The 27,992-nt window shown below is 36.1% G+C and overlaps 1 protein-coding gene across 2 annotated transcripts in view; it reads right to left on the bottom strand.

The window, feature by feature from the left end:
* LOC131435654 (mucin-2) overlaps window positions 1-27,992 on the bottom strand; it is a 124,916-nt gene that overhangs the window by 50,121 nt on the left and 46,803 nt on the right. The window contains exons 1-2 of one of the 2 annotated variants that reach the window (XM_058603771.1): window positions 11,945-12,409; window positions 11,034-11,419 (exon numbers count right to left, since the gene is read on the bottom strand). In XM_058603771.1, the coding sequence (XP_058459754.1) occupies window positions 11,034-11,229 (196 nt within the window). In that variant the 5' untranslated portion in view covers window positions 11,230-11,419; window positions 11,945-12,409. Of the gene's footprint in view, window positions 1-11,033; window positions 11,420-11,944; window positions 12,410-27,992 lie in introns of those variants that run through there. The other variant, XM_058603770.1, reaches the window with a different exon arrangement.

Raw genomic sequence — 27,992 nt, 5'->3', positions numbered from 1 at the left:
TTCTGCGAAGAAGCAAGTCCTCGACGCACAGACAATAGATTTCTACTTCGATTGACTTCAAATCTTGAAAAAACATTCTTGAAATGTTTCATTATAATAAATCATAAAAGTAAAAATTTGATTTTTTTAAAAGTGTTAGGTCCTACGGACTCCCTGGAGTAATAAATTGTTTCCATTGATTTTATAGACAAAAAATTTTAAATGCGTTTTTCTCGAAAGCAGGTTTTGAAAGTCCGTGTCCATCGTCATTCAAAAACTACTGCACCAATTTTTTCAAATTTTACATACACCTTCTACATATAAAAAAACAGACCCCAACGTTTTCCTTTTCCTTGTTTGTTATTTTAGGGAGGTTTAACAGCTACAAATTGGTGGAGTTTTTCGTGAAAAATCATAGTTTTCACTTCAAACAACCACCAAGAATTAAAAAAAAAATTTAAAAATCAAACAGAAACGTTGGGGTCTAGAAAAACTTCTTCTCTAACTATTATGGGTTCATTTGTTCACTTCTGATTAGTCTGCGCTGAGATACAGTGGACACCGCAAATCATGATTTCAAGAAGCGTCTTCAAAAATTCCTCTTCACCGGCTTATTTCTCAATATTTTTCCACGAAAAAAATCAAAAATGTTGTTCGAATGATGTTTTTTATCATGCAAAACATTTGAATTTATTTTGTTGAACGATAATTGTGGGAAAAATTTACAAAAATGACGATTTTTTATTGTTAAGACCCAAACCCCTCCCCCCCCCTAAAGTCCCTGCTTTTAAATTAAGTGCAATAAAATTATTCAGCTCTGCAAACTAGAATCTAGAATAATTTATCAAACATTTATATGGGATTTGCATCTGTTTTGGACCATCGTTTGTGAAAAACTACTCATAAAATGGGTAATTTTCCACTTATTACGCTTTAGTTCCGGAATCGGAAAAGGATCCGGATGAAATGTTCTAGAAATTTTTAGGAAACTATAAGACCTTTCATTTGAATCTTATTTTATAAAAATCGGTTGAGCCATTTCAGAGAAAAATGAGCGCACGCTTTCTCTCTAATTTTCACATATTACCATGTAACTCCGGAACCGAAAGTCGGATCCTAATAAAATTTAATAGTAAGCTATGGGACAGTTAGTCCTTTTATTTGAATCTAAGTTTGTGAAAATCGTTGAAGCCTTATCTGAAAAAAGTGAGTGCATATTTTTTCCATTTTTTTATACATATCATCCTATATCTCCGGAACCGGAAGTCGGATCGGAATGAAATTCAATAGCAGGCTATGGGACCAGGACGCCTTTCATTTGAATCTTAGTTCGTGAAAATCGGTTCAGCCGTCTCCAAGAAAAGTGAGTGCATATTTTTGTTACATACATACATACATACACACACACACGGACGGACACACACAGACATTTGTTCAGTTCGTCGAGCTGAGTCGAATGGTATATGACGGTTAAAAAGTCGGGTTTCACAGTGATTGCATAGCCTTTCTATATGAGAAAGGCAAAAAGGTTGTCCGAGTCGAGTTTGTAGCAATTCTGTTACATTTCTATACAAGGTTAAAGTAAAATAACTATTTATGAGTGCTACAAATACCCGTTTTCTACACTAATTCGAGCTGTCAAAAGTAGGGTATTTCTTGACATATAAAACTGGGTAAAATAATACCCATATCCATATTGCTGGTCAACTAAATAAATGGGTCAAATGGAACGCATGAATAGTTGAAAGACTCTTGAAGAATTTTACACAACGAGAGGACTTGTTTTACATGTTCATTAGAATTAGTACATAAACGAGTGCATACCTTTCCTATTTGTCCTGTTTGAGTGCTTTCTAACATTATTTTAATTTTGATTTCGATTTGCAACGTTTGCTTCTTGCTTCAGGAGTTTACATTTCATTTTTTTCTAAAGAGGAGTTGGCCTCAATAAGTTTATCACTTTTATCATCTATTTTTAAGGTTTTATAAGAGTAAGTATTCCAATGAGTTCTCTAAATAACTTTAATTTATTTTGCTATTCCTAAGTAAGTTGAATAAGTTTCTTCTCATTCTCGATTCATTCCTTCAAATAAAACTGAGTATTAAACTACTAAATTTTTGACACGTACCCTCCATACCCATTACTGTGAAAATGTTACTTACCCATCAAATGAGTTTTCCCAGTTTTGTCGGAAATGGGTAGAATAATCCACATAAATGGGTAGTTTATTTTAACCGTGTGGAAATTAAATTGCAGTATTTCATTTGATGTTTCATTACCTGGTTTTTTCAACTAAAACATTGATTTATCTGATATATCTGTTGATTTTCCATAGTCATGTAGGTAAACAAAATTGCTGTTTTCAAAAGCTGTCAGTTGGCTAAGAACAAAGACAACAAAACGAAAAGCAAAAATTCTCTCTATATTTATGTCAGTTCCAAATGACCATTATTAATTTTGATAAACACTTGTACCAGTCATTAGTATTAAAACATGATAAGGTTTTTACGTTTATCGTTTCGTCTTTGACTCATCAGTGCAAAGCACTTCAAATTGAACTGCTTAGTGCTAAACTCGGCAGTTCAATTTGAACCGCTAAGCAGACGTAAAGTTTCTGCTACTTACAGAACACTTTTTGTTTTGCAACGGAGTGCAATGTCTTTTCTGGCCGATGCAGGATTGGTCATTTGTGAGTTAGAAAAATGTTGTGCCCCTAAATGACTAAACCTACATCGGCCAGAAATAGTCAAAAACACAAAAATTTGAACTGCTCTGCACTGATGAGTTAAAGACGAAACGTAAAACGTAAAAACGGTTGTGTCCCCGGGCACAAAATTGATCATAAGGTTTATGAAGGTTTATAAAGCAAAATGAAGAGTCGGTATAATGTTGCGTTAAATCTATTTCAAAATGATTCAAATATCAAGAAGTTTTCTAAACCAACTATATGATCAAAATTTAAATTATGCGGAATGACTAAATTCCGTAATGAAAGAACTGTCATTTCGTTAATATTTTCTTGAACATGCAGGTGTATTGTCGGTTTTTTTAAATTCCTTAGTAAGAATACCTTATATTTTATATACGACTTTAAGGAAAGGCTCTGAAATGCACAAACCTTAGGCATTCTCATTTTTATCGTAAATTTAGAGATAAAATGCGATTTTGCAAAAGTCTGCATGATTTATAAATTTTTTTTTTGTGATTTGTCGTTGAATTTGCAAAAAAAAAGTATCTGAGCTGGCTATGTGTTTGAAGCTGCGGACAAAAAACCAGGTTTTCATGATAAATAAGATTTTGTTTGGATGATATTCATTTTTAACACTTAACATTAATATTTCTTTTATATGGTTCCTTCATTATTTAGTATGAAAGCTTTAGAGTAGCCATTTTGGATTCTAGATGCGTATTTCGTCTACTACATGTACATTTTCACGGATTCAATAAATTTACTTAAGATTTTCATAGTAAAAGGCACGCAAAAATGTATTTTGTGAGAAGTAATCGTTAATTTTCCACAACTAGGACGGCTACTAAACCTGTTTCGTAGCAAATATCGGATTAGGCATTGAGATTTGGTGCAAGTTAAAAATTGATTCACAGTTGAACTTCACCGCCGAGTAGCGGTACATGCTGAACTACTAAGTAGCACTAGCAGTTCAATTTAAGCTGCTAACGCACTGATGGGTCGAATATGAGCCGTAAATTAGAATAACACACTCAAAACCAGATGCCCGCCATGTTCGAATTGGTTTGGTGTTAACGAGTATTAAAAAGCTCGAATGACAGTTTTGGTGCAGAGAGTGACATTGCATTCTCGCGTTACCCGCATTACACGTTCCATTTATTCTAGTTTGCGCAGTTGACTTGTATGTAAATTAATTATCAAAGAACTTTTTTATGTTTTCTTCGTTGTACTTTAGTATAGGAGCACCGTTTCTGGAAGTAAAGAAATGAAAGCTTGTACAATTCACACAATATATCAACTTATGAGAAGGATTTAAGATATTCAAAAGTGTGAACGTGTTAGTTTTATTCGTATCAACGTCATCTATCATATTATTCGTATCAACGTCATCTAAATCATATTCCTACATCAACAATAAGGGAAATTCGTTTTGGTTGACTAGTCGAATTCATAGGATCTTTACAAATACATTAGTTTTCTGCACGAACAAGGGACCGATAACTTTTCTATTGTCAAAATAACATACATATTGTTCTCTGTGCAATAAAAAAAGTTAATGTGACTCTCTATTAATAACAAAGTTTATATAATATTAGTGGTCATAACATTTTGGTTCAGTGCACACGCAAGCGAGTCTCCTCATCTTTCGTCAATCTTCACGCACTCGTTTTCTGGTTTGTGCTGGCACATGTGTTAGGGTGATATATTTTTTTCTTTACGACATCTTTCAATGCTTTACGCTTCATAAAAGTAATCTTTCCTGGTGAGCATCAAAAGTAAGCTCTAGAGAATAATGCGGAATCGATGAAGGTGCGTTCAAAGTTTTTCTGTAGGCTGATCAAAGACTATGGTGAGAGGAATGACAATTGATAGGATCGTAAAAATCTGTTCTTATTATGATTCTAATTGGTGAAATTCTTGAATGCTTGGAAGTCATTTCAATGTCTTTAACCTTGAGCAAATTTGAATGACTCTCGCGCGCTCTGTGGGTAGCAGCTCATCGGGAGAATTCAATTATTCAAGATTCATCCCAGATGATAACGACCGAAGATCGCATAACAATGCAATCCGTGGAGATTGGTGACGGCACCGTGGAGTCACGGCGACGCAGTGACACAAAAAAAACCGGACTGTCAGTCTGTTAGTGACGAGTCAACCGGTGGCATATCTGTTCAGCCGAACGTTGCAAATCAGTATTAACAGGAAAGTGTTCCCAACAAAACCGCAATGTAAATGAATTAGGGATGAGATGAGCAGAAATTTGGCTTTGATATCTGACAGTTCGCTATCACATACTTCTTGTTCAATTATCAAGAAGCCATCTAGACAGTCGGGAATTCGTCCCCAAGGGGAAAAAGTTCTCAATACGGTAGTTAAATTATTGACGACAAAGTCCATCCATTGCCAATCCCAGCAACCTTCGCGTCTGCGATCCAACTAGACCGGATCGACTTGTTTCGGAGAGGCCTTTGCGTCCTCCCTGAGTACACTTCTGTTTTCCTTTTCCTACAATCATGCATACATACGATGACTGTCACCCATCCGACGGCCTAAGTTGGCGAGACTGCGCACAGTTGACAGCGCAGTCCAGCGCATTCTCGTCGCTCGGAACGCTGAATGACCACGCAAAGCAGCGACAATAATAATTGAGATTTCATGTGCCAAGCCAAGTTGAAATGATTGTTGAGCGCAGCGTTCGGCTTGCAAACCAAAAACCTGACTGACATAAAGCAAAGAAAAATACGCAAGCATAAATGAAAACATACACATAATTATGACCATTTTCAATTTCATTGAAGTGAATAATGATAAAGCGGAGGGAAAATATTAAAACAAAATTGAAATAACGAGAAACTGCCTTAAAAGGTAATCGCCGAGCTTATTCACTTGCTCACCAGTGTGTGCCTGTCCCTTCGCTCATATTTGGCCTTTTGGCTCGGTGTAACTGCAATTCCGAGCCAAAACCGTGTGTTCACTGTTCGGAACTTTTATGCAGGGGACAGGCGAAATGAATGTTCCTCTTTCCCCTGTTCGACGTTGTTGCCTTTCGCAGTTGTTTTGTGATAAATTGAGATCAACTAGCGATGTTGCAGATTTAGTTGCAAAGTCAAAGTAGTGATGGAACACAGTTCAATTGAAATATGTGCCTACTGTTGGAGCAAATATAGGTTTTCGTAATTAATTAAATTAAAAACTTTTTGCCTCGTTTGATTCAATAGTATCAATTTTCATCAGTGTAAAATTGACTTTATGCGCGGCCACACGTGGTCTTGTAAACAGACTGAGTTATGAATTCTTACTCGATTGCTCGTTTTTGAGTTCTCGGTCAATTCGATTAATAGTGATATTATGAACATCATTGAATTTTTGCTCTCTCTTTATGAACAATTTATGTTGGAATTCAAGGGAGAACTAATCTTCGACATTGTCTGTGTAAGTATATATTCATTCCTTATTCGAAAAAACATTAGCCTGAAAACGAGCCAAATATAAAAAAGAAGAAAGAAACTAGTCGAAAATTCAGCTCACTTTTTCTTACTCAATTCCGTCAGATTTCCGCGCCAATCAGTTTGTGGTGTAATACATTCGAAGTCGGTTGTTGCACTGGAGCTCTACACACACAAAAATTGTATTTTACAGGTGACCTAATTACTCAATGCAATTCATAAAGACTCAATTTGTCAAATGACGACAATCTCATTTTTAAATGCTTAATGAGCGAATGAAACAGCGCAAATCTGAGTTATTTGATTTTGATGAGAAAATATCACGAGAACTGCCACTTTTAGGGTTTGTTCCGACACAGCATCTTAATGTTCATTAAAGGAAAGCTGGATAGAAGGAACATAGTTTAAAAAACCAATTCAAGTATTTATGAATGCAAAAACCGGATAAAAGCATTGGACGCGGAAATCGCACCAGGAATTGGCGATAAAAAATGGGTAAGTAATGTCAAAAACATAACATAACGAATTAAATTAATACGTATCTTCACACTTCTGCATATCTAATAAGTTTATAATCTCATAAGTTGATATATTGTCACACTTATTTCAACAAACAAATTAACCAGATGGATCAGGGTCATTTCGCCGAAGGGGTAATTTCGCCGAGTTCTTCATTAGTCTTAATATCGTGATTGGAGTTGATAAAAAAAGACAAATAAAAACGATTATGTTTACTATTGTTTTGTTGACCTACAATCGTACTTTTAAAATGATCCAGAGACTTGAATATTTTTTGTAGGTTTATTCGTGATCCTCAGAACGTAATTCCCAAAAAAAAACTTGTTGACTTAATTAGTGTACCTATAAGGCAATTGTTTGCGATATTTTCCGATAACTGAGTGCAGATGAAAAAATATCTTATTTAAAATTGGGAAAATCTATTATCCAGGAGATATAAAAAGAAAGAGATATTTTTGATGAACAATAAGAACTTGCAGTTTACTAATATACCTTATGATCAAAAAAGAACCGGAATTTTAATTTTAAAATTCCCGTGCTTGTCCAATCGGTAAACTTTTATTCTCTCAACGTTGGCAACACTTTTATACACATTCTGTCAAATTTTGACGCATATCGTAAGATTAGTTTTTGTTTGGCGTCTATACAAAGAAGTTGAAAAATTTTCGTGTGGCGATTTTTATAATGGATGAAAATTTAGAACAACGTGCGTGCATCGAATTTTGTGTTGCAAATGGATTTAAGTGTTCCGAAACGTTGAAAATGTTAGAAAAGGACTTTGGTGAATCGTGTCTAGGAAAAACACAGGCATACGAGTGGTATAAACGCTTCAAAGGTGGTCGTATAAGCTTGGATCATGATGAGATCCCTGGCCGCCCAACAACATCTGTTACTGAAGAAAACATTGAATCGGCGAAGCAAATCGTGTTGCAAAATCGTTCTGTACCGATTAGATAGATTGCTGTGTTGTTGGGCATCTCTTATGGATCAGCCGAACACATTTTTACTGATGTTTTGGGTTTGAAACGCGTCGCTTCTCGGCTGGTGCCAAAAAAGCTGAATTTCACGATAATGCGCCAGTTCACACAGCGGTTCTTTTTTTATCATAAGGTATTATGTTATGTATTCAACATTATCCTTTCGGCACATTGACCCATACAGCGAAACGACTTTCGGCGAAATGACATTTGACGAAACGATTTTCGACGAAATGATTCTTTCCCAATATGACATGGTGAAAGAGAGTAAAAAACTTCAAGGATCAGCCCCATGGGGTTGGTAACCAAAATTTCTAATGATCGACATTTTCAATTAATCGTCACACTTTTGAATCCGCAAATACACGAGAGTCTGCTTAGTCTTTATTATGAACCAACACCGAACACGCGAACCCAAAATATAGACTATATTTGTCATGATTTGTATTTGTTTTTTAGCCAACGAAATTACATCACTAGCTCAAATGTATGCAATTATATGTCAGGACATGACAATTAAAGCTTCAAATCGTTTAATGGCACTTTTTGTCTTGCTGTCTAGCAACAACCTACCTCTAGCAAGTTACGCATAAGACTGAAACGTTAGCTATAATTTTGCTTATATTTATAGCTTCGCGTGCTTCCAACATCTTCGCTTTTGCATCGATTGACCAATCAGAGCGATGCTTTCCCTTTGATATATCGCTTACTCCTTCAAAACCGTCAACTATGGCAGGGAAATCCGGTATGCCGGAGATTTTTCGCATGCAAAATAGGACACTGCTAACTATTAATCAACATTTCAATGATATACAATAAAAAATACATGGCTATGAACAAATATTTCCAATCAAATGGTGACATGATATCAATAATTGATACAAAATTGACTGAGCTGTAATTGTTCAAAACCTGACCACATTTCTACATGTATTTTTCTTGAGTTTCTAGTTTGCACCCCTATATAGAAAACAAAAATGTGTTCCACATTAAAAATGTCCAGCTGTAGAGGTACACACGATACGAATTACAATAATTTCGATCGAAGAAAATACTAAAAAGTTCGTTATTAATTTATTTACTAATTGTAAAAGTCATCTGCGCTGGTTAGAATAAATGAAAAATGTCTCAACAGACTCAAAAATCAGTTGCTGAACTCCGAAGCTGAATTTAGTTCCGAAACCTTGTTCCAGAATTCAGTTTCAGCACGCAGGCTCTGAATTCTGGAACTAAATTCTGAGATAGAATTTTGAAACAAAATTTAGAAGCTAAATGCTAAAACCGAAATTAAGTTCAGAATCCAGGTGGAACAGTATAGATTCAGAATTCAGTTTTAGAGCTCATTTACAGTATTTAGCAGCTGAATGCGATTTGCGTCCAAATGAGACCACGGCCTGAGCGTTTCACGCTTGATATCAGGTTTGTTGTTACTGATGTTGGTGAAGGGTTTTAACGTGAATAAGTCTTGCTTGGCTATGGGGCGCCTTTTTCAAAATCACCCTCTGGAAGTATGGATAGAACATGATAGTTAATATATTTAGTTTTACTAAACGCAACAGTACCATGGTGCTGAATATTGGTCCACCTCAATTCTGAATTAAATTTTAGGTATAGAATTTAGTTTCAGAACTCAGTTTCAGAACATAGTTCTAAAATACAGGTCCAAAAGTTAGAAGTAAGACTCTGGAATTTAAACTTAATTCTAGAAGTTGGAGCTAGATTTTAAGATCTGGTTTCTTGACTTAAAGTTCGGAATTGGTATTCAGAATTCAGATACAGGAACAATTTTTTAACAAAATTCAATATTCTGGAACAAAATTTAAGATGTGAATTCTAGATGTGAATTCTAGATGTGGACTCTGTAACAAATTTTTGATCTGAACTCCAAAACAGAGTTTTGGAACTGGCTTCTAAATCGAATTCCAGAACCAAACGTATTTTTTTCTCAGCTCAATTTTCTCGGATATAGTCTAACTTATTTTAATAAATTCAGGTGTGTTTGAAATCTATTATTCGAAGAGCAATTGGCTGTCACTTCCGTTTATGAAGATGTAATGGTATAAGTGACTTAAACGACAAAACGCATTTTTTTCGCTTCCACGGAAAGGAATGAAACTGCGACATCGATGTTGAAACTGATTGGCGATGTTTGGTAAACGACTTAAACGACAAAACGCATTTTTTTTTCGCTTCCACGGAAAGGAATGAAACTGCGACATCGATGTTGAAACTGATTGGCGATGTTTGGTAATACTTTAAGAACTATCTGTCGAATGGATCAAAGGATCTGTATAAATAAGTTATGAGATATCGGAAGTTATTATACTTTGAAGCATAAATAGCGACTTCTGCAATGATTTTGGCTCACCTCAGCCGTGGAACTTTATAGTCAATAGAAGAAAGCACCCTGAAGAGAGCTAGTTTGAACTCATATAATTCTTCAAAAGTGCTAGACCACAATGATAATGCATGAATTAGTACATTTTTGATGAGCGCCTGAATGAATTAGTACATTTCTGATTGACAAAATTTAGCAAGCTGTTTGTTTCTGTTGTTTATAGCATTCACATCTAAAACATTGACTACCGATTCTACATTCGCAAATGTCTTGGGAGAAGATTGAGGCTTTAAAACCGAAAGTATAGGATCCAAAAGACATCATGGCCTGATCAAGCAAGCTGTCACAACAAAAGAGCTTATGAAATGGGCAGTTATTTGTTAGTTGAAACAACAATCTTCGTCATTCGTGGAAATTTGCTTGGCATCTATTGTGACTGATTATCTTATGATTGTACTTTATCCAGCAATTTAACGTTACAAAAAAAATTGAGTGGTAGTTCAACATGAACTGCGATGATCTGAAGAATCAAACACGAAACATAGAAAAATGTATTTCTTATCTTAAATCCCAGAAACCCTGAATGAGTAGAATAATAGTTTTAAATAGTCATGTACGCTTAGCAAAAATCGATTACTAGAAGCAGAAAAACGATCAGTATGTCAAAACTTATTTACTTTCGGGACATCATCAGTAAAGACACTATGCGTCGATACAAGATGAAGTAGACAGAACTTTACGTCTACCAATCGGTTTATATTGAACTGCTGAATGACGTAGCAATTTGACATGAACTGCTATGCACTGATGAGTTGAAGATGGAACGAGAGAACGTTCTCAGTAGCCTCTGTTGGTATACTTGGCGAAAAAGACATAATGGTTTTATGTTACTTCGTAAATTCCTCAAACATTCTGTGTTTAGTTTGAATGTTTACGAGTGCCAGTACCGGCTGCTCTAGCATGTATCCAACGGCCAATCATCGCACGAAAGTATGCCTCGCATTCTGTTTGGGACGGCGGTGAACGACGCCAGAAACATCAATGCTGCAATTATAAATAGAAGACCATCAACGTTGGTACTTACATGTGTGTAGACAGTCGTTAATGGTAGTAGCCTCAATCAGATAGCCCCGACAGAGCGAACAGGTTACGCTGTCGTTAAAATCCTTAACTTTTCTCCTATTGGTTCGGCTTTGAAATGCGGTCACTTGCGTCGTCGCGGGCAAGGTGGTGACGACAGCCTCGGCTAAGCCGCCATGTAACGCGGAAGCGGTTGTCATTGTGTACGTATATGTGTGTTGTTGTTTAGGAATTTACAATTTTCAGTTGTTTACGATTCACTTCGACACAGGGATACTGCGAATTAAGATTTTGCCTGTTTTACGAGCGCGGTGTCAGTGCTTTACCGTCTCGATGCAGATGCTCCAATCGGTTGCGGTTTTCATTAACAGCTTCAGTGGCATCGTGGTTCTGCAGAGAGAGAGAGAAAAAACATTGAACATTAAAGTTACAAATAAAAAAAGGTGTGGAGATCGTGGTTAATTCAATTAAAATTTATTTCCTTACATAAAATTTAATGAATGTCTAATAAAATCGTACAAATGTTCTAGCTTTTGACGCAGGACTACACTGCTGTATGAGAGTGGAAGAATGCCGGGAGATGGGATTCAAACCACTGTTTGAATCTTTTAAAGTTTTTGACGGAATATTATTAAGCTATCGGTAGAAAATACTAATACTGCATTTATTTTGGAGCTTAAATAATTTTGCGATGCCAATTCAAAATTCTTTAACTTAATTATTGTAATCACAAAATAATGAGTCTCATTAAAGACTATTTACTGTCGTATTTCTGATCTTAAAATTTATTTGCCTAGAGGTTCAACCCTTATGGTCGTACAACATTCGAGTTCCTGCAAATTGATCCCTATATTGAATCCCAAGGTGTTATCTCACGTAAAAGAAAAGTTTACTTAAAAAGAGTTAGAATCATACCGCATACTGAAAAGCGAAATCAACCGAATAGCATAATACTTCACAGTCGACGAGTTTCAGCTCAAAAACAGCCGAAAACGCGGCACGAACACGAACGAGAGGCACAGTACCACTACTTCATCTTTTTCCACTTCACTCCATAACCAGCACCACAACCACCACCACCACCACCAACACCACTATCACACACACTGCACTCTTTTGATCGTTGTTGTTATTGTTGGTTTTGACAATTATCGAAACGTGCGGCATAAATATCACCCGAGTGCGGCTGCTGCTGCTGGCACATAATCTTGAAGCCAAACGAACGAAGCACAACACCGCGACTCACACTGCCTTCCGATTGCCGACTGACTGCGGTGCGGTGACCGTTCCGACGAAAACAAACCAAACTGGCGAAGCTGCTTCTACACTGAATGCGAACGAGCTGCGGCTGTCCGTGCGTTTGCTTGTGTATGCGCGAGAGTACTATCGACGACGGCCGCGGCGAAGACGGTTCGGTTCGTTCCTGCGGACGAAAAGCCGATCTTGGACTGCCGGATCGGTGGCACCCGCACCCAGCGATACAAACACTGCTGCACACAGTCATGCGTACTCGGGGGGCCAGTGTTTTTCTTCTTTTCAAACCAGGGCTGTTGCCAGTCGAGTTTCGGCGCTGAGTGTTTTAAAAAATATTGAAATACAGCATAAAAGGAAAAATGTTTGTACTTTGTAATTAATCTAGTTTTCGGCTTACTAGATTAATTTTACACATTTTCTGCAACATTTTTTAAACAGCGTAACATCGTGTAACCCTTCACCATTTCTAGTTTACTTTGATTTGCTTCTATGCAAATCGAACACCGAAAAAACGCTTTCGGAAAGTTTTGTCAGCCCTGCCCGAATGGCACCATTCGACGCCGGGCATTAAGAGAAACTGTATTTAGAAAATCGATAAAAAAGAGAACGAGAATAATTTGATGTTTTCATGCTCGAACTACCACCACACCGCGGATGCGAGAAGGTCGTGATCCACCGCGAGAGCACAGCGTTCGGCTGAGCAGCGACGCCACACGGCCGTAGTATGAAAGCAGTCAGGGTAGGAAAATTTCTCCGGTCTCATTGCGAAACATGTCAGCGTGTAGCGCTGTGCACATCGCGTGGTTACAGTGTGTTGGTATCGGATTACGGCGAAAACAGGTGACTGTATGGGTCGGTTTTATTAGTTTTTGTTTGTTTGTTTCGCTACTATGATAGGTACGGAGATTATTCGAGACCCAAGGTGGTGAAAATTTTCATCCCATTTGGCCTTCATAGTGATACTCTGGAAATTTCGGCAGTGGATTTTGAAGCTTGTTTTTAGATTAGCCCTCTATTTGTCAGAGCTACAGCTGAATTTATCAAATTTGCTATTTAGAGCAGCCATAATTGTTCTATCACGTCTTCGGCCCATCAGTTCCTAGTAGTTCCGATAGAACTGCTAGTGTAGTATAGTTATTGACATACATCGCTAAGCAGATGTATGTAAAGTTCAGTTCTATTTGAGCAATACTTCTTTCATTTGTGCCATATCGCAATGTATATATTGATGTTTCAATAACAAAAAAAAATGAAGTGGCTTACTGCCGGCTCAGGTTGAACTGCTATGTCGCTCTAGCAGTTAATTTGAAATTGGTAGGCTTTGACAAGTCGCAGGCAAAACGTACACATTGCGATTCAGACTTTCCTCCTGTTTAACGGTTGATGCCGAGCAGTTCAAGTTTTTGGCAATCAATAAAGATATGCTTCCTGTTAAAGTTCTACTGGATATCTTCTTTTTGAGGGCAGATTTTGTCTACTACTTGTAGACTTCTTCAGTGTCGAACAGGGTTCCCGACAGGTTGTACAAAAACAAAAAGGCAGGAAAATTCTTTTGGAATATCTGCGTAGATGTAAGTTTGAAGGTAAGAAAACAATTTTTGCCTTTCTCATATAGAAAGGTAATGCAATCACTGTGAAAACGGACTTTAAAACCGAGGCCCGGAGGGCCGAGTGTCATATACCATTCGACTCAGTTCGTCGAGTACGCAAAATGCCTGTGTGTGTATGTGCGTATGTGTGTATGTAACGTTTTTTTGCACTAACTTTTCTCGGGGATGGCTGAACTGATTTTCACAAACTTAGATTCAAATAAAAGGCATTGTGGTCCAATATTGAATTCCTGGATATTATTTGAATCTGACTTCTGGTTCCGGAATTATAAAGTGAAATGTGCAAAAAAATGAAACTATGTGTTCTAGCTTTTCTCATAAACGGCGGGACCAATTGTCACAAACTTAGGTTCAAATGAAAGGTGGTGCGGTCCCATATGGAATTCCTGAATTTCATCCGGATCCCGAAATATAGGGTAAAGTGTGTTTAATTTTTTTACCATCACTAAAAAGGGCGAAAAATCGTAAAAGCTAGTTGTCGTATGTTTGAGCCCCGACCTAGTAGGGTTCTTAGTGTCAGTAGGATCGTAGTACTACCCATGAAATGATTATGTACGCTATGAATCGGCTGCGAAGTCTGTTGAAACAGAAAGGCCAAATTCCACAAAAGGAATGTAATGTCAAGACTTCGCTTTGAATAAAAAAAATGAAAATCTTTAAACATGCCTTCGCATGAGATCATGATTTTATGAGCAAAATGGCTTATATCTTGAAAAATTTTATGGAAGATGAGTTATTCAACATTCATTTTGCTCATATCATCATGACTTATAGGCATGATCTCATGAGAAGATATTTCTATTGATTTTCATGATTTTTTAATCATGGTAGGGGAAAGGTGGGTAATAGTGCGCGGTACATATTAGTGCCCATCTCATTGTGAGCTCCTGTTAATATTGAGATTTGACTCAAATAACTTTATCCGACTTCATTTAAAATTCCCTATTATTTTTATACCAATACGACAGACGTAAATAAAAAAACTGTCATTAGAAAATAATATATAATATTCCGAGTATTACGGAAAATTCGAGTATTCGAGTACTAAGCAAAATTCATTATTGCGCACTATTACCTTACCTTGCACACTATTAGGAACAAAACATGATTATTTTGTAGCTTTCATGCTCGTAAGCAACATAATAATTGTAATCGTTCATTTGAGGATATTGAAAAACAAGATTTTATGTTTCCGTAAACGTGTTTGCGATCTTGAAAAAAGTAATATTTAATTTGTAACACTTCAAAAAGTTTAGGTGCGCACTAATCGCCACCTCTCCCCTACCGGCATAAAAATCTATTATCCGTGCAGTATTATTCAATAATTTTTTATCAATGGAAAATAGACTCGAACCCATTCAATTTTGTGACAGTCAAGTATTTATTTTTCATTAGAAAAATATGTACATCTGTATCGGGGGATCAACATTCTTTTTTTTCCTTTATGGGCTACTCTGGCCGAGGGGGGTGGTTACAACGCTTCGCACTTTCCATACCGGACGAACTAGGCTATGATGCCCAAATGAACACTGGCAACGAAGGAGGAAACCGGCCTATCATTGATAGGTTCCCTTTACGGTTATCAATTTGCAACGAAAGATACGAATAACTTCTATTGCAAGTTTGCCAGAGAGTTTGTCACTTGGGCAGGAAGTGTGTGCTTCACCAGTCAATCATTGAGTCGTGCGTCTGTATCGTATTGGTATTTTGTCATCCTACCCACTGCTTTTGCGTCTTAAATGTCCTCGTCGCTGAAACTTTGGAAAATTTCGCATTGTATCCGCTTCGGTCTTGGCCCTGCTTTCCTATACATAGTCTTTTATGTGCAAACGATTATTACTTTAAAGTTCCCAAATCAATGTAGATATTTTTGGTCTACTAACACTATTCATTCTAATCTACTCTGATTGTTTCTATCTTTGTCGATGTTACGTTACGTTTTCTTTTCCCCCATTGCATTGCTTCTATTAACTATGCCGAAGAAACCTGTTAATATCTCAAGCTGATAGATTATCAAGAATAAAGGAATAATAATAATAATAATAATAATAATAATAATAATAATAATAATGATAATAATAATAATAATAATAATAATAACAATAACAATAATAATAATAATAATAATAATAATAATAATAATAATAATAATAGTAATAATAATAATAATAATAACAGTAATAATAATAATAATAATAATAATAATAATAATAATAATAAAAGTGATAGTAAAAATTGTAGTGCATTTACCTTATTTTTTACCATATCGTAACTTACCAAAAGTTAGGTTATTACATGAAATACCTATTTTTCTTCATTTTTCTGGGACATTCTTGGGTTCTCTTTTCTTGGTCTTGAATCTTTGATGATAATCTTTTATTTCAACAGTCTCGTTTCTCGTCAAGAAAACTAAATAAAATCAGGTGTTAGTGAGCATGTTAAATTATATAATGTAAGGATGCGAATTTAACACTAGATTGCCCAGGAAAGTACACAATGAAAGGATTGCTTAAAATTATGTGATTGTTTTTTGATCTTTATTTACCGGAAAGGTTTGAAAGTTCCTTAACGATTCTAAGATGTCAATTTACTCCCATTCCTGATAACAATTGTCCTCCTTTTTGAATTCAATTCGCCAGTTCAGGACGAATATGATATATTAATATTCATCCCAACTGGACCAGGATAATTGAAACTGGTGACCAATTCCAGGTATAAGAATGCCCGAAATCACCCTATGACCTATTGTCAATTTCAAGCAGTGTTAGTCCTGTCCACTTCGTGATTGATCGAGATAACATAATAATTTTCATTTTTTACATTTATAAGTGAACGATCGATCTCGGTATGGACCGACTCTGACAATACGAAGTATAAATTGACTCCCACCCCCATCCGTCAAGCGGGGGTACGCGCCCTGTAGCTCATCATCCAAAGCCTAGGTAGAGAAACTGTAAATCTGTATCGGGGGATAAACATTCTGTATTGAAAATCTGTACCCGAAAATAACAGTTTTTTTTTGTTTTGTGGACTTTCGTTTATTATAATATAATTGATATAGTTGCCATCACTGGGAGTAGGATGCGGTGCCTAAGTGTTGCTCTCAAAACAGTCTAACTTCAATGTGTATCAGACAACTTATATTACATTAATTGGACGAAACAGTTTCGAGTGATAGTGCAACTGTTGCAAGTGAAAAATCTTAGTTTTTGAATAATACTTTTTAAAAATCATTTATTTTTTTGCCTTCCTCATATAGAAAGGTTATGCAGTCATTGTGAAAAGCGACTGTTTAACCGAGGCCCGGAGGTCCGAATTTCATATACCATTCGACTCAGCTCGACGAACTGAGCAAATGTCTGTGTGGGTCTGTATGTGTGTATGTAACAAAAATATGCCCTCGATTTTCTCGGAGATGGCTGAACCGATTTTCACAAACTTAGATTCAAATAAAATGTTTGTTGGTCCCATAGTGAGCAACTGAATTTTACCCGGATCGGACTTCCGGTTCGAGAGTAATGGGGTAAAATGTGCAAAAAAATCAATAAAAAGTGCGCTCGATTTTCTCAGAGAACGCTCAACCCAATTTTTTGAACTAAGATTTAAATTAAAGGCCTTGTAGTCTCATAGGTTGCTATTGAATTTAATCTGGATCCGACTTCCGGTTCGGGAATTACGGGATAAAATGTGCAAAATGAACTCAAAACGTGCAATCGATTATCCCAGATACCGCTTATCTAATTTTCACAAACGTAAGTTCAAATGAAAGGTCTCACAACCCCATATAATCCTACCAAATTTCATCCGTATAATTCTTGAATTTGAGTGATTTGGTTAGTTGATGACCAAATATATTTATTTTGGGTATACCGGATCTTCGTTACAGAATTCCGGATAATCGAAAAAAAGTGATCGTGTACTCCAAACTGGAAACTAACTTTTGCTTCTTCGCCGAATGGAATAAGCATTTCGTTCCAATAGGCTTGAAAATTTCACAGAATATTCTTAAAATGTTTTACTATAAGAAATTATAAAGAAAAAACCTGTTTTAATTTACCTAGTGAGGTAATGATGCCTTTCTCATATCAATCATACTATCATATATAATACTGTGCTATTCTTCAGAATAATTGTCTTCGATTTTGGAAGAAATAACCAAAAGGTTTGTTTGGCCGTCTGCTGATAATGATTGGAGCAGTTTTGATGATGATTTAGATTTTTATTTATGTTTTTGTTTCGTCCTTATAAGTGATGGTATAAAATTTTAAAACACTTTACCCTATAATTCCGAAACCGGAAGTCAGATCCAAATGAAATTCAGAAGTTTTGTATATAATCATAAAGCTTTTAATTTAAATTCAAATTTGTAAAAAACGTAACATAACCACATACACACTCATACACACAGACATTTTACTACTAGACGAACTTAGTCGAATAGTATATGACACTTGGCCCTACGGGCCTCAGTTTAACACTCAAACGCTCGGGTAGGGATTTTCAAAGGATTTATTTTTTCAAAAAATCATAACTCTTGATACCGTTGATCTATTTCGATGCGTCCAGTGTCAAAAAGACCAGATTTTTTTCTAGTCCATGCTGACTCATACGGAACCGCAGCGGTCCAAAAACACCGGAGTTATTCCAGATCGCGTTGGTGTATGTCTTTTCTGCCGTAAGAAGTATGTTATGAAGGTGGCAAAAAGTAGTTGATCAAACAGCTCTAAATGGAAAGTACTTTGAATTTACATCAAAATCTCGAAAATATGCAGATCAACTAAACTGGAGTTCCCAAATTAGTTTTGAAAGTCTTTTAAATAGCTAGAAAATCGAGTGCACTTTTTCATATTTTTGCACCCTGTTACTCCCGAGCCGAAAGATCGATCTGGATAATATTCAATAACAGGCTATGGAACTAAAAAACTTTCCATTCGAATTTAAATGTATGAAAACGGGTTCAGCCGTTTCTAAGTAATTGTAACTTTGAGGAGGTTTTACAGCAACAAAATGGCGGATTTTTACGTGAAAAATCTTAGTTTTGACATTAAACAACCATCAAAAGCTTGAAATATAAAAAAAGATCAAACAAAAACGTTGCGGTCTACAAAAACACCTAACACTACAACTATTCTGCTTAGATTTGTTCACTTCTGTTTAGTGTCCGTTGAGATACAGTGGACACCGAAAATCATGATTTCTAAGAAGCGTCCTCAAAAATACTTCTTCATCGCCTTATTTTTCAATATTTTCCACAAAAAAATTACAAAATGTTGTCCGAATGATGCTTTTCTGCATAATGAAACATTTTTATTTATTTTTATAAACGATAGCTCTTAAAAAAATTCACAAAAATAATGGTATTTTTTATCCGTTAGATATTGCATCCCGCTGCAATATTGCAGAGGGATGCAATATCCAAAAAGTCGTTACATAAATAGTATAAGCTTTGCGTTTGCTTAGGGGTTCAAATTGAACTGTTAGGCGGAGATGGTAGCTCAATTTGAACTGCTTTAAGGCCATCGTCCAAGTACCGGATGGTTTTATAAAATTTTCGATGTAAATTTTGAAAAATTTGCCAAAACCAAAAACATACTGTTTCGTGTCATTCTCCAGTACCGTTCGCAACCCTGGCCATAAAACGATTTGAAACTTTAATTGGTATGCTCTGAACTTGTGTCATGCAAGCTCGGATGAAATTCCATGTAATATCGTTTCGCCTGAGAAATTGGGTAAATTTTGAGTGCTTAAGATTAATTTCGAATTTATATAAGAGGAACTCGATTGATAATAAGAAAAACGTTTATCGCTTCAACCGAAATCGCAGAATGGTAGAGAAACTTAACGCTATAAAAATAACTGTTTGCATACAAAACTTGAACACAAGACTGGCGAAGAGGAGCTTTAATATCAAAGTCGTTACGCAAGTATGTACAAAGATATAATTGCATAAATTTCGGATATTGGTGTAATTTCGTCGGCCATAAAACAAACAATGTTCGGTGTTAGTTCCTAATCAAGATCAATCTAGACAGACTCTGCAATTGCAATTGCGGATTGAAGTGTGACGATTGATTGAACTGTTTGATTGTAGAACATTAGACATTTTGGTTGCCTTGTTCCACATCAATGGCTCGAACAACCCCATGAGGCTGATCCTTGTAGTTTTTTTTATCGTTCGTCGTATACAGTTTTAAATGATTGAAAGGTCAGCTGATCGGAATTTATTTGCTAGTGCTTACACTTTCGGGAGTTGGCTGCCCAGAAATTTACTGCAAACATCATTGCACTCGGGTTCAATCCTTTAGAAAATATTTCACCCACATTTATTATCAAAGCAGAAAATTATTTATGAACAGCGCCTACTAAAAAGTAGGCATTGACAAATGAAAAAGCTAACCCTAATAGATAGACAAATTAATAACGAGAAAGCCAAACATCTTTTCGCACGAACGGGAAGTATTTTATGATTAGACTCTTCGGAGTCGTCGTTGAAAGCATAAGTTTAATCAAACCCTGAATTCGATTTTGCCCTGAAGGCAAATTATTCTAACAATCCAAACGAGAAATTGCATATCCTACCGAGGTAGGTAATTTCGTGCCCCTAACGGAACACTAAATTTGATTACTTCATTTATTGATCGCACGCCTGAAACAGCTACCGCCTGAAGATTGACGAACAAAACCCTACGCTTCTTTATTAAACTTCAATTAAAAGCAAACCCCTCCGACCGCCCGATTGGTTCGGCTCGGCAACGAAAAATTCCAATCATCTCGTACCGATTTGAGTTTAAACTTTGCCCCCGAGGGTCGAACCAGTCGGACCTACGGACAACGTAGGAAGCATCCACAGCCGATTTAACTATCTGCAGGACAAGACTGCTGCAACCATCGAAGATACCGAAGTTCGTAGTGCTTGTGGAGCTACCATAATCTATCCGACAGTGTAGTCTTGTTCTCGTACAGTACATAAATCATAACACTCGTATGAGCAAACCAGCAAAGGACTTGCATTGTATTCATTCTCGTTGCTTTGGGGTGGCTCTCAGCTGGAAATCATCATCAGAATTTATCTACGTGTTGATTCGTTTGATACGAAATGGCATAATTTAGTGTGGCATTCAAAAAAAAAAGTAACCAATTTCCTTATGTTGCACCACCCTACCGTGACCCGAAGAACCGAGGATTTGAGCATTCTAAATGAATTTTACCGGGAGCTTCCTGTGTTGTCTGGTTCGGTCGTTTGCAAGAAACCTTTCCGTCCGCATCCTCACAGCATCCTAGATGCATCATGGGAGAAGAAGCACGCCATTGCAGCAGACTAGCGACCCTTCTAGGTTATGAGTGCTGAAGGCAGATTTCGGTGTCGAGATTTCATCCATTCACTGATGATGCGAAACGTGGCAAAATGCAATTAGATGGCAAATATTTTCGTCCTTGGGAGGTAGGGTATTCATATTTTGTTTTCTCGTTGCTATTCCTAATTATTTGTAAGGGCAAATGCAAATTTCTGCATAAATTTAATTCCAATATAAAGTTGTCCTCACTTAGAGGAAATTTTTGAAAGAGAAATTAAAGAAATGGATTTTGCTTAGCACAAATAATTCAAAGTTAAAGTTTTCTGAAATGTAACGAGTATTAGAAAAGAAAACTCATGACACCTTTCTCGTACCTGGGTAGGTAAAAAAAGGTTAACAACGAACCAAGAACGATTGGGTCATCCTGCTGCTGGTCGTTTGCATAAGAGAAAAATACAACGAAAAGTGGACAACGATGGGGAACATTATTCAAAATCAACCCTTCTAATGGCTCCTATTGTTAACTAAAAAACTATCAGATTCCTTTGTTATATGCGAACCGGAAGTGAATTTAATCAGTTTAGTGAAGATGTACAGTCTAATAGATTCTAATTATAAAATTTTCGCACTTTCTAAATTTGATTTCCATTTCAATTTGATGTGTTTGCATGCTTTTGTTGACTTCGGAGTGTTCAAGTGGTGTCAGATATTTTATTGTTCATTACATTTGGTGTAATCTAAAAAATTTATTTTTCAGAAAGATCGGAAATTTTCTAAGGATTAGAGAGAGGATAACTGGTTAACTTCGGAAATTTGCGTAAACAAAACCGCGTAACATCGGAAATCCGCGTAATAAAAAAGTGCGTAACTTCAGAAATCCGCGTAAGAAATACCTCAGTATAGTCGAAAGCTGTCAAATCTTACAAAACAAAGGTTTTATGAAAAAAAATTTTTTTTTACAAGATAGGTGATTATGTTCCTTACCTACAGTCAAAATTTAAGTTAGACACTTTCAAGAAAAAAAGTTATTTGAAAACAAAAACTTTTCCTTGTTCAAACTTTTGCCTTTCTCTAAAGAAAGGTATTAGAATTGCTGGAAAAACCGACTTCCGAATGGAGCATCGGAGACCCATAGTCTTATATACCATTCGACTCAGTTCGACGAGATCGGAAATGTCTGTGTGTGCACTAGGGTGGGACAAAACATTGATTTCAGTTCCACCAAACTTTTCGTGTTCCTTTTGGGTCCCATAAGCACTATGTAAAATTTTAGCTCGATCGGAGAAACTATTTTTTCGCGCCCGAGGTTTAAGATTTGTATGGGATTCAGTATGGAGAAATTCACTTTTTACAAAAAAATGGGGTGGAGATCAACCTATGAACTCTAAAAATCAGTGCATGTGTCGTTTTCGTAGGAAATTTATCGGGGAAGAAAAACTTCAAAGACAGCAAAACAATACGACATTTGTAGAAAAAGTTATTAAAGGAAAACCGACACAAGGTGCGAACAATGGCTCATTCCGCAATATATCTAGCACCACTGCTGCTAATGGTGGTAATATGATTTTGCTTTCTTTTATTATGCTATAACGGTTGATTTGAGTTGTTTGATGTCTTGACAAAAGTTTCTCAGCTTATTATGAAGATTTTTTTAAAGTGACAAGCCATGTTCCAAAACTCACTGTAAATACACAAGAAAGTCTAACTTTTTAATTCGAAGAAATAGTTTTTCTACAATATTTTAGATAAACTATCTATCTCTTATTATTGAGAAGATACAGATGGTTTTAATTCCATTTTTCGCGATCATTTTCTAATTCATGAAAACGCGTGCAACTTGTGATATTCAACAACTGCTTTTTGAATACTATTTTTGTGCAAAATACAGCTTTTTAGTTAGAACGATTCGTAGGAAGTTTATGCAAAAATTCAACTACCCTTTTCGAAAATCAATTTTGAATCGAATTGATCTCTATCAACAAATAAAACAAATCGTTTGTCGAACTGAAAACGTGTACAAAGTTTTATTCAGAACCAAGTAAGTGAAGTCTAATGACTTGCTACTCATTTCTGAAAATGCTTTTATCTTATTTAATTTAGCGAATAGTACAATTTTACACTGATTTGAGAATCGAACACAGGTAGCCTGTTTTGACTCACTACGCTATGCCCGCCCGCTCTTTTCCGGTGCCCAGGTGTCCATACTCCCACGACCAATCCAACCACAAATTATCCGCATATATCTCGGAAATAATCGGCCTAACCAAATTACGCACAAAAAAGGTAGAGAAGGAAAATCTTGAAAGCGTTAGGATTTTTCCAACATTCAGCACCCATCGGTTTATCCTACGGCTGCAGGCGATGGTTCGCTATCTGGAGATCGTTAATTTTTTTATTTTTGCTTGCACATTTTCACTCGCCATGTCCCCTGTGTGCCGTGCCAAATTATGCACATATATAGCGAGGTGTGTTGCGCCTTTTGTAAATCGAATAAGTGGACTTAATTGACGTGTTGCAGTCGTACACTTTTGCACCATATTTACCCACCTTCCCACATGGGTAAGTTGTTTATTGTCCGCTACCATCGTCCCTGGAGGAGGAGAAGAAGAAGAAAGAGGGGGAGGCCCTGTTTTTGCGCGAGTAACCCAACAACAGGAGCGGGCAGGCGTGTGTCGAAGCGCAGTGCAAGTGTGTATATAAAGTATATCTAGTACAATGTTTACAATCACCACCGCCCGGCTGGTGCTTGGTTTCTAGAAGCTGTCTCCTTTCCCGGGTTGACGCTCATCCGAGAGTTGTGGCCAGTCAGGAGGGGCAATGGGAATTGCTTTGATCCGGTAGTGTGTGGTGTGTTACGTACTGCGCGATTACTGCCGGACTACTGGTCTGTTCGTTCGGAGCAGAGATGGTGTTCCTATTCTGTGCTTTGGCCGAGATGTCGAAGAAGATAAGGCGCAGCGAGTGTGATAATGAAAGATGACGAAGGTGATGTAGCGTTTGCTGCCGTGGGCTGCCGGCCGAACAAGTACTTGTGTTTCGAATGTGCTGTTTGTTTGCTGTTTTGTTATTATTCTGTTTGAGTTTTAATTAAAATAAGTGGCCCGATGAGATGTTTTGTTTCCAATTATCGTTTGCTGAAGCAATAGCTCAGTGACGCAATGAGGTGAGAGGTTTTGTTTTTGTCTAGACATGCCTGGGAGCAATGACTTTCCATTTCATCCCAATACAATTTTGATTGCTGGCGAATATGGGCTTTTCTATGGGGCCAATGTCGATGTCCGTACATAAAAGGTACTCTGAGTTAGAAAGGTAAACTTTTTTGCACTTAATCAGCAGAGGCGATTGGCGTTGATGTAATGGATGTAATTTAAAGTGTTCGGCTCAAATGTTATGCATTCCCTTCGAATTGCCTTGTCACGGCGCATTCAAAAGATATCTATCAAAAAATATAATTATTACTTCTGCTGTTGTTTTCTTGAATGGGTTATGACTCACAATATTACATAATTGATTTACTTAAAAGAATTACACTGACATGATATGTTGAATGTGATGCCGTGCGATGGCGTTGCTGAACTGAAGATTGACTTCGCTCCAAGCTGACAGAGTCTGTTCGAATCTAAGTTTGTGAAAATCGGTTCAGCCATCTCCGAGAAAAATTAGTGCAAAAAAACGTTACATACACACATACATTTTGCGTACTCGACGAACTGAGTCGAATGGTATATGACACTCGACCCTCGGTTCAAAAGTCGGTTTTCACAGTGATTGCATAATCTTTCTATATGAGAAAGGTAAAAATGAACATTGAGACCTTCATATCTACGATTCCTCCATAAAAAGAAATATATTCCAGTTTTCTTTCAACAGATAAACTCTGACACTGATGGAATCCAGACGTAATGTCGCACGAACCTTATTTCGTTAGTTTTCAACCACAGTCGAAAACAAATTATCTATCTTTATCGATAGTAGAGAAAGAGCTTCCTATGTCATCTCATCTGTAAGAACGTCGTCTCAAAACCCCGATTTAGTAACTAAAATCACTATAACTTTTTCATATTACTGCTTCATTCGCCTTGCTCCAGGTTGAGAATTGATTCACATTTCTTGAAAATTTAACTAATATTCATGAAACAGCTAAAAACACTTATGATGTGTTCACTACTCTGCTCCTAATTTCATCTCAATGGATTTTTATCCATCCTATCGTTGGTCCTTTATTCATCCTATAAATTAGTAATGCCGACAGCAATCAAAACAAAATATTCCACTATTACACTCTCAGGTTCAAAATGTCAGAATTCTTCTTAAAAACGGCCTAATGTCAGCTATGAGACAACACACGATATTTTTAGAACCAGTTTGAAATCATTTCCACGTTTACAAAATTTGCGATCGTTTCCGTTACCTTTCGCTTTAAATTTAAAATTTTATTGCAAAGTTGATTTGGTGAACTTTAAATAAAACCAAAAACGGAATTGTTACTATTGAGGCATTAGCCCTTCTTAAAACAAAATGCAGAGCCAGAGATGCCATTTATACAGATTTATCTGTATTGTATAGATTACAATATACAGATTTTATACAGATTTTCTAATTTTAATACAGATTTGTACAGGTTCCTAAAAAGTGAGAGGTAAAAAATTAGACTTTTCTCTCTGAGTATCTATTAGTAATTGATTGCAGTGATTATTTAAAAGTTTATTAATCAACGGACAAAGCACATGTTATTAGTGAAAACAGATATACACTTTCTATGCAAAGTAATACATATTTTCTAAGAAAATATCTGGCATCGCTGTGCACAGCCGATGAAACACACACTTAACAGTGTTATTGTGACGTATAGCAGAATGAAACCAGTGCTACTAGATTTGCCACAATGATTATTTCAATAGTATTTAACACGCTCTTTCTGGTAATATTCGAAGCCGAAACAGTTTTATTGAAATAATAATATCAATAATATAATTAATAATGTCATGGATACCAAAAACATACCTTTTGATGATAATTTGAAGAAGAAACACAATTTTTGTTTTGTAACATTATGAGATAACTTGGCAACTTTGCGAAACCAAATGAGATGAAAACAAATCTCAATCAAGTGAACGAAGTGAAAAACTTTCATCTCATATTTTTGAAGACTTTTATTGCTTGTCGGGTAATTTCTGAAGTTTTTAATCGTTAACTAAACAAGTGCAAGTGAACATTACAAATTATGAAGTCAACTAGACATTATTGAAAATATTGTCAATATTGACAATATTGACCTATAATACCGCAATACGTAACACTCACCACTACCGATCAAAGTGTTCCCATTGCTTTTCCTGACTGGCGTCAACCCAGGAAAGGAGACAGCCATCCGGAAACCGTGCACCAGCACGGTAGTGATTGTAAACATCGTATAAACCTTACCAACGAAACACTATGGGTTGCAAAAATACAACCGCTATTGACTTCAAGCATTCGTCCTTCACTTCAAGAACTTGATACGTTGCTCAATGAGCAAATGCATCTCGATATAAAACAAGTGCATTTACTTCAACTAAATAGAAACAACAATATTCGTTACATTTAATATTCCTATGGGAAATAGAAAGCAATATAATTCGTTTGGAACAACAACAATATACACTATGTGGACCACAAATTACATCAAGTATTATAGTGTAGATGAATCATGTTACCATAGAAGTGCGTATGCATGATTTGCTTCTTCCATTAGTGATGATTTGTTTTCGAAGAACCATGCCGCAGTACGCAGAAATTTTTGTTTGGTGACGTTCGGTCAGGACCAGTCATTGAATTTAATTGAACTCGAATATAGCACACATTGACGATCACTCCACGGCAGTAAACTTCACATTCTAACACACAACCTTCGCTGACGATCATTTAGCAAACAGTTTTTCATTCGTTTCTCTTCGAATCGAAGCTCAGTTCAACCACTACCGTCAGTTGATCTCTTGAAATAAAATATCTCTTTCAATTGAATAAGAGAGCGGCCTTCAATTAATTGCTCCCTCTTTCAGTTTACTGTTTTTACTGTTTTTACTGTTTTTACTGTTTTTACTGTTTTTACTGTTTTTAATATTTTTACTGTTTTTACTATTTTTAATATTTTTACTGATGGACTGGTTTTACTGTTTTTACTATTTCATTGTTTTTGCTGTCTTTACTCTTTTGCTAATTCAATACTTAATTGTTTACTTACTTCTCTGCTATCGAGTAAATTTCACTCAAAGTCGTTATCTCACTCCCGAACATCCTACAGTTTTTACTTCTTTTACTGTTTTTACTGGTTCTACTGTTTTTACTGTTTTTACTGTTTTTACTGTTTTTACTGTTTTTACTGTTTTTACTGTTTTTACTGTTTTTACTGTTTTTACTGTTTTTACTGTTTTTACTGTTTTTACTGTTTTTACTGTTTTTACTGTTTTTACTGATTTTACTGTTTTTACTGTTTTTACTGTTTTTACTGTTTTTACTGTTTTTACTGTTTTTACTGTTTTTACTGTTTTTACTGTTTTTACTGTTTTTACAGTTTTTACTGTTTTAACTCTTTTTACTGTTTTTACTGTTTTTACTGTTTTTACTGTTTTTACTGTTTTTACTGTTTTTACAGTTTTTACTGCTTTTACTGTTTTTACTGTTTTTACTGTTTTTACTGTTTTTACTGTTTTTACTGTTTTTACTGTTTTTACTGTTTTTACTGTTTTTACTGTTTTTACTGTTTTTACTGTTTTTACTGTTTTTACTGTTTTTACTGTTTTTACTGTTTTTACTGTTTTTACT

This window comes from Malaya genurostris, chromosome 3 (genome assembly GCF_030247185.1).
Source record: "Malaya genurostris strain Urasoe2022 chromosome 3, Malgen_1.1, whole genome shotgun sequence".
NCBI lineage: Eukaryota > Metazoa > Arthropoda > Insecta > Diptera > Culicidae > Malaya > Malaya genurostris.
The sequence above is the reverse complement of the archived record's forward strand: the minus strand, read 5'-3'. Positions and strand labels throughout refer to the sequence as shown.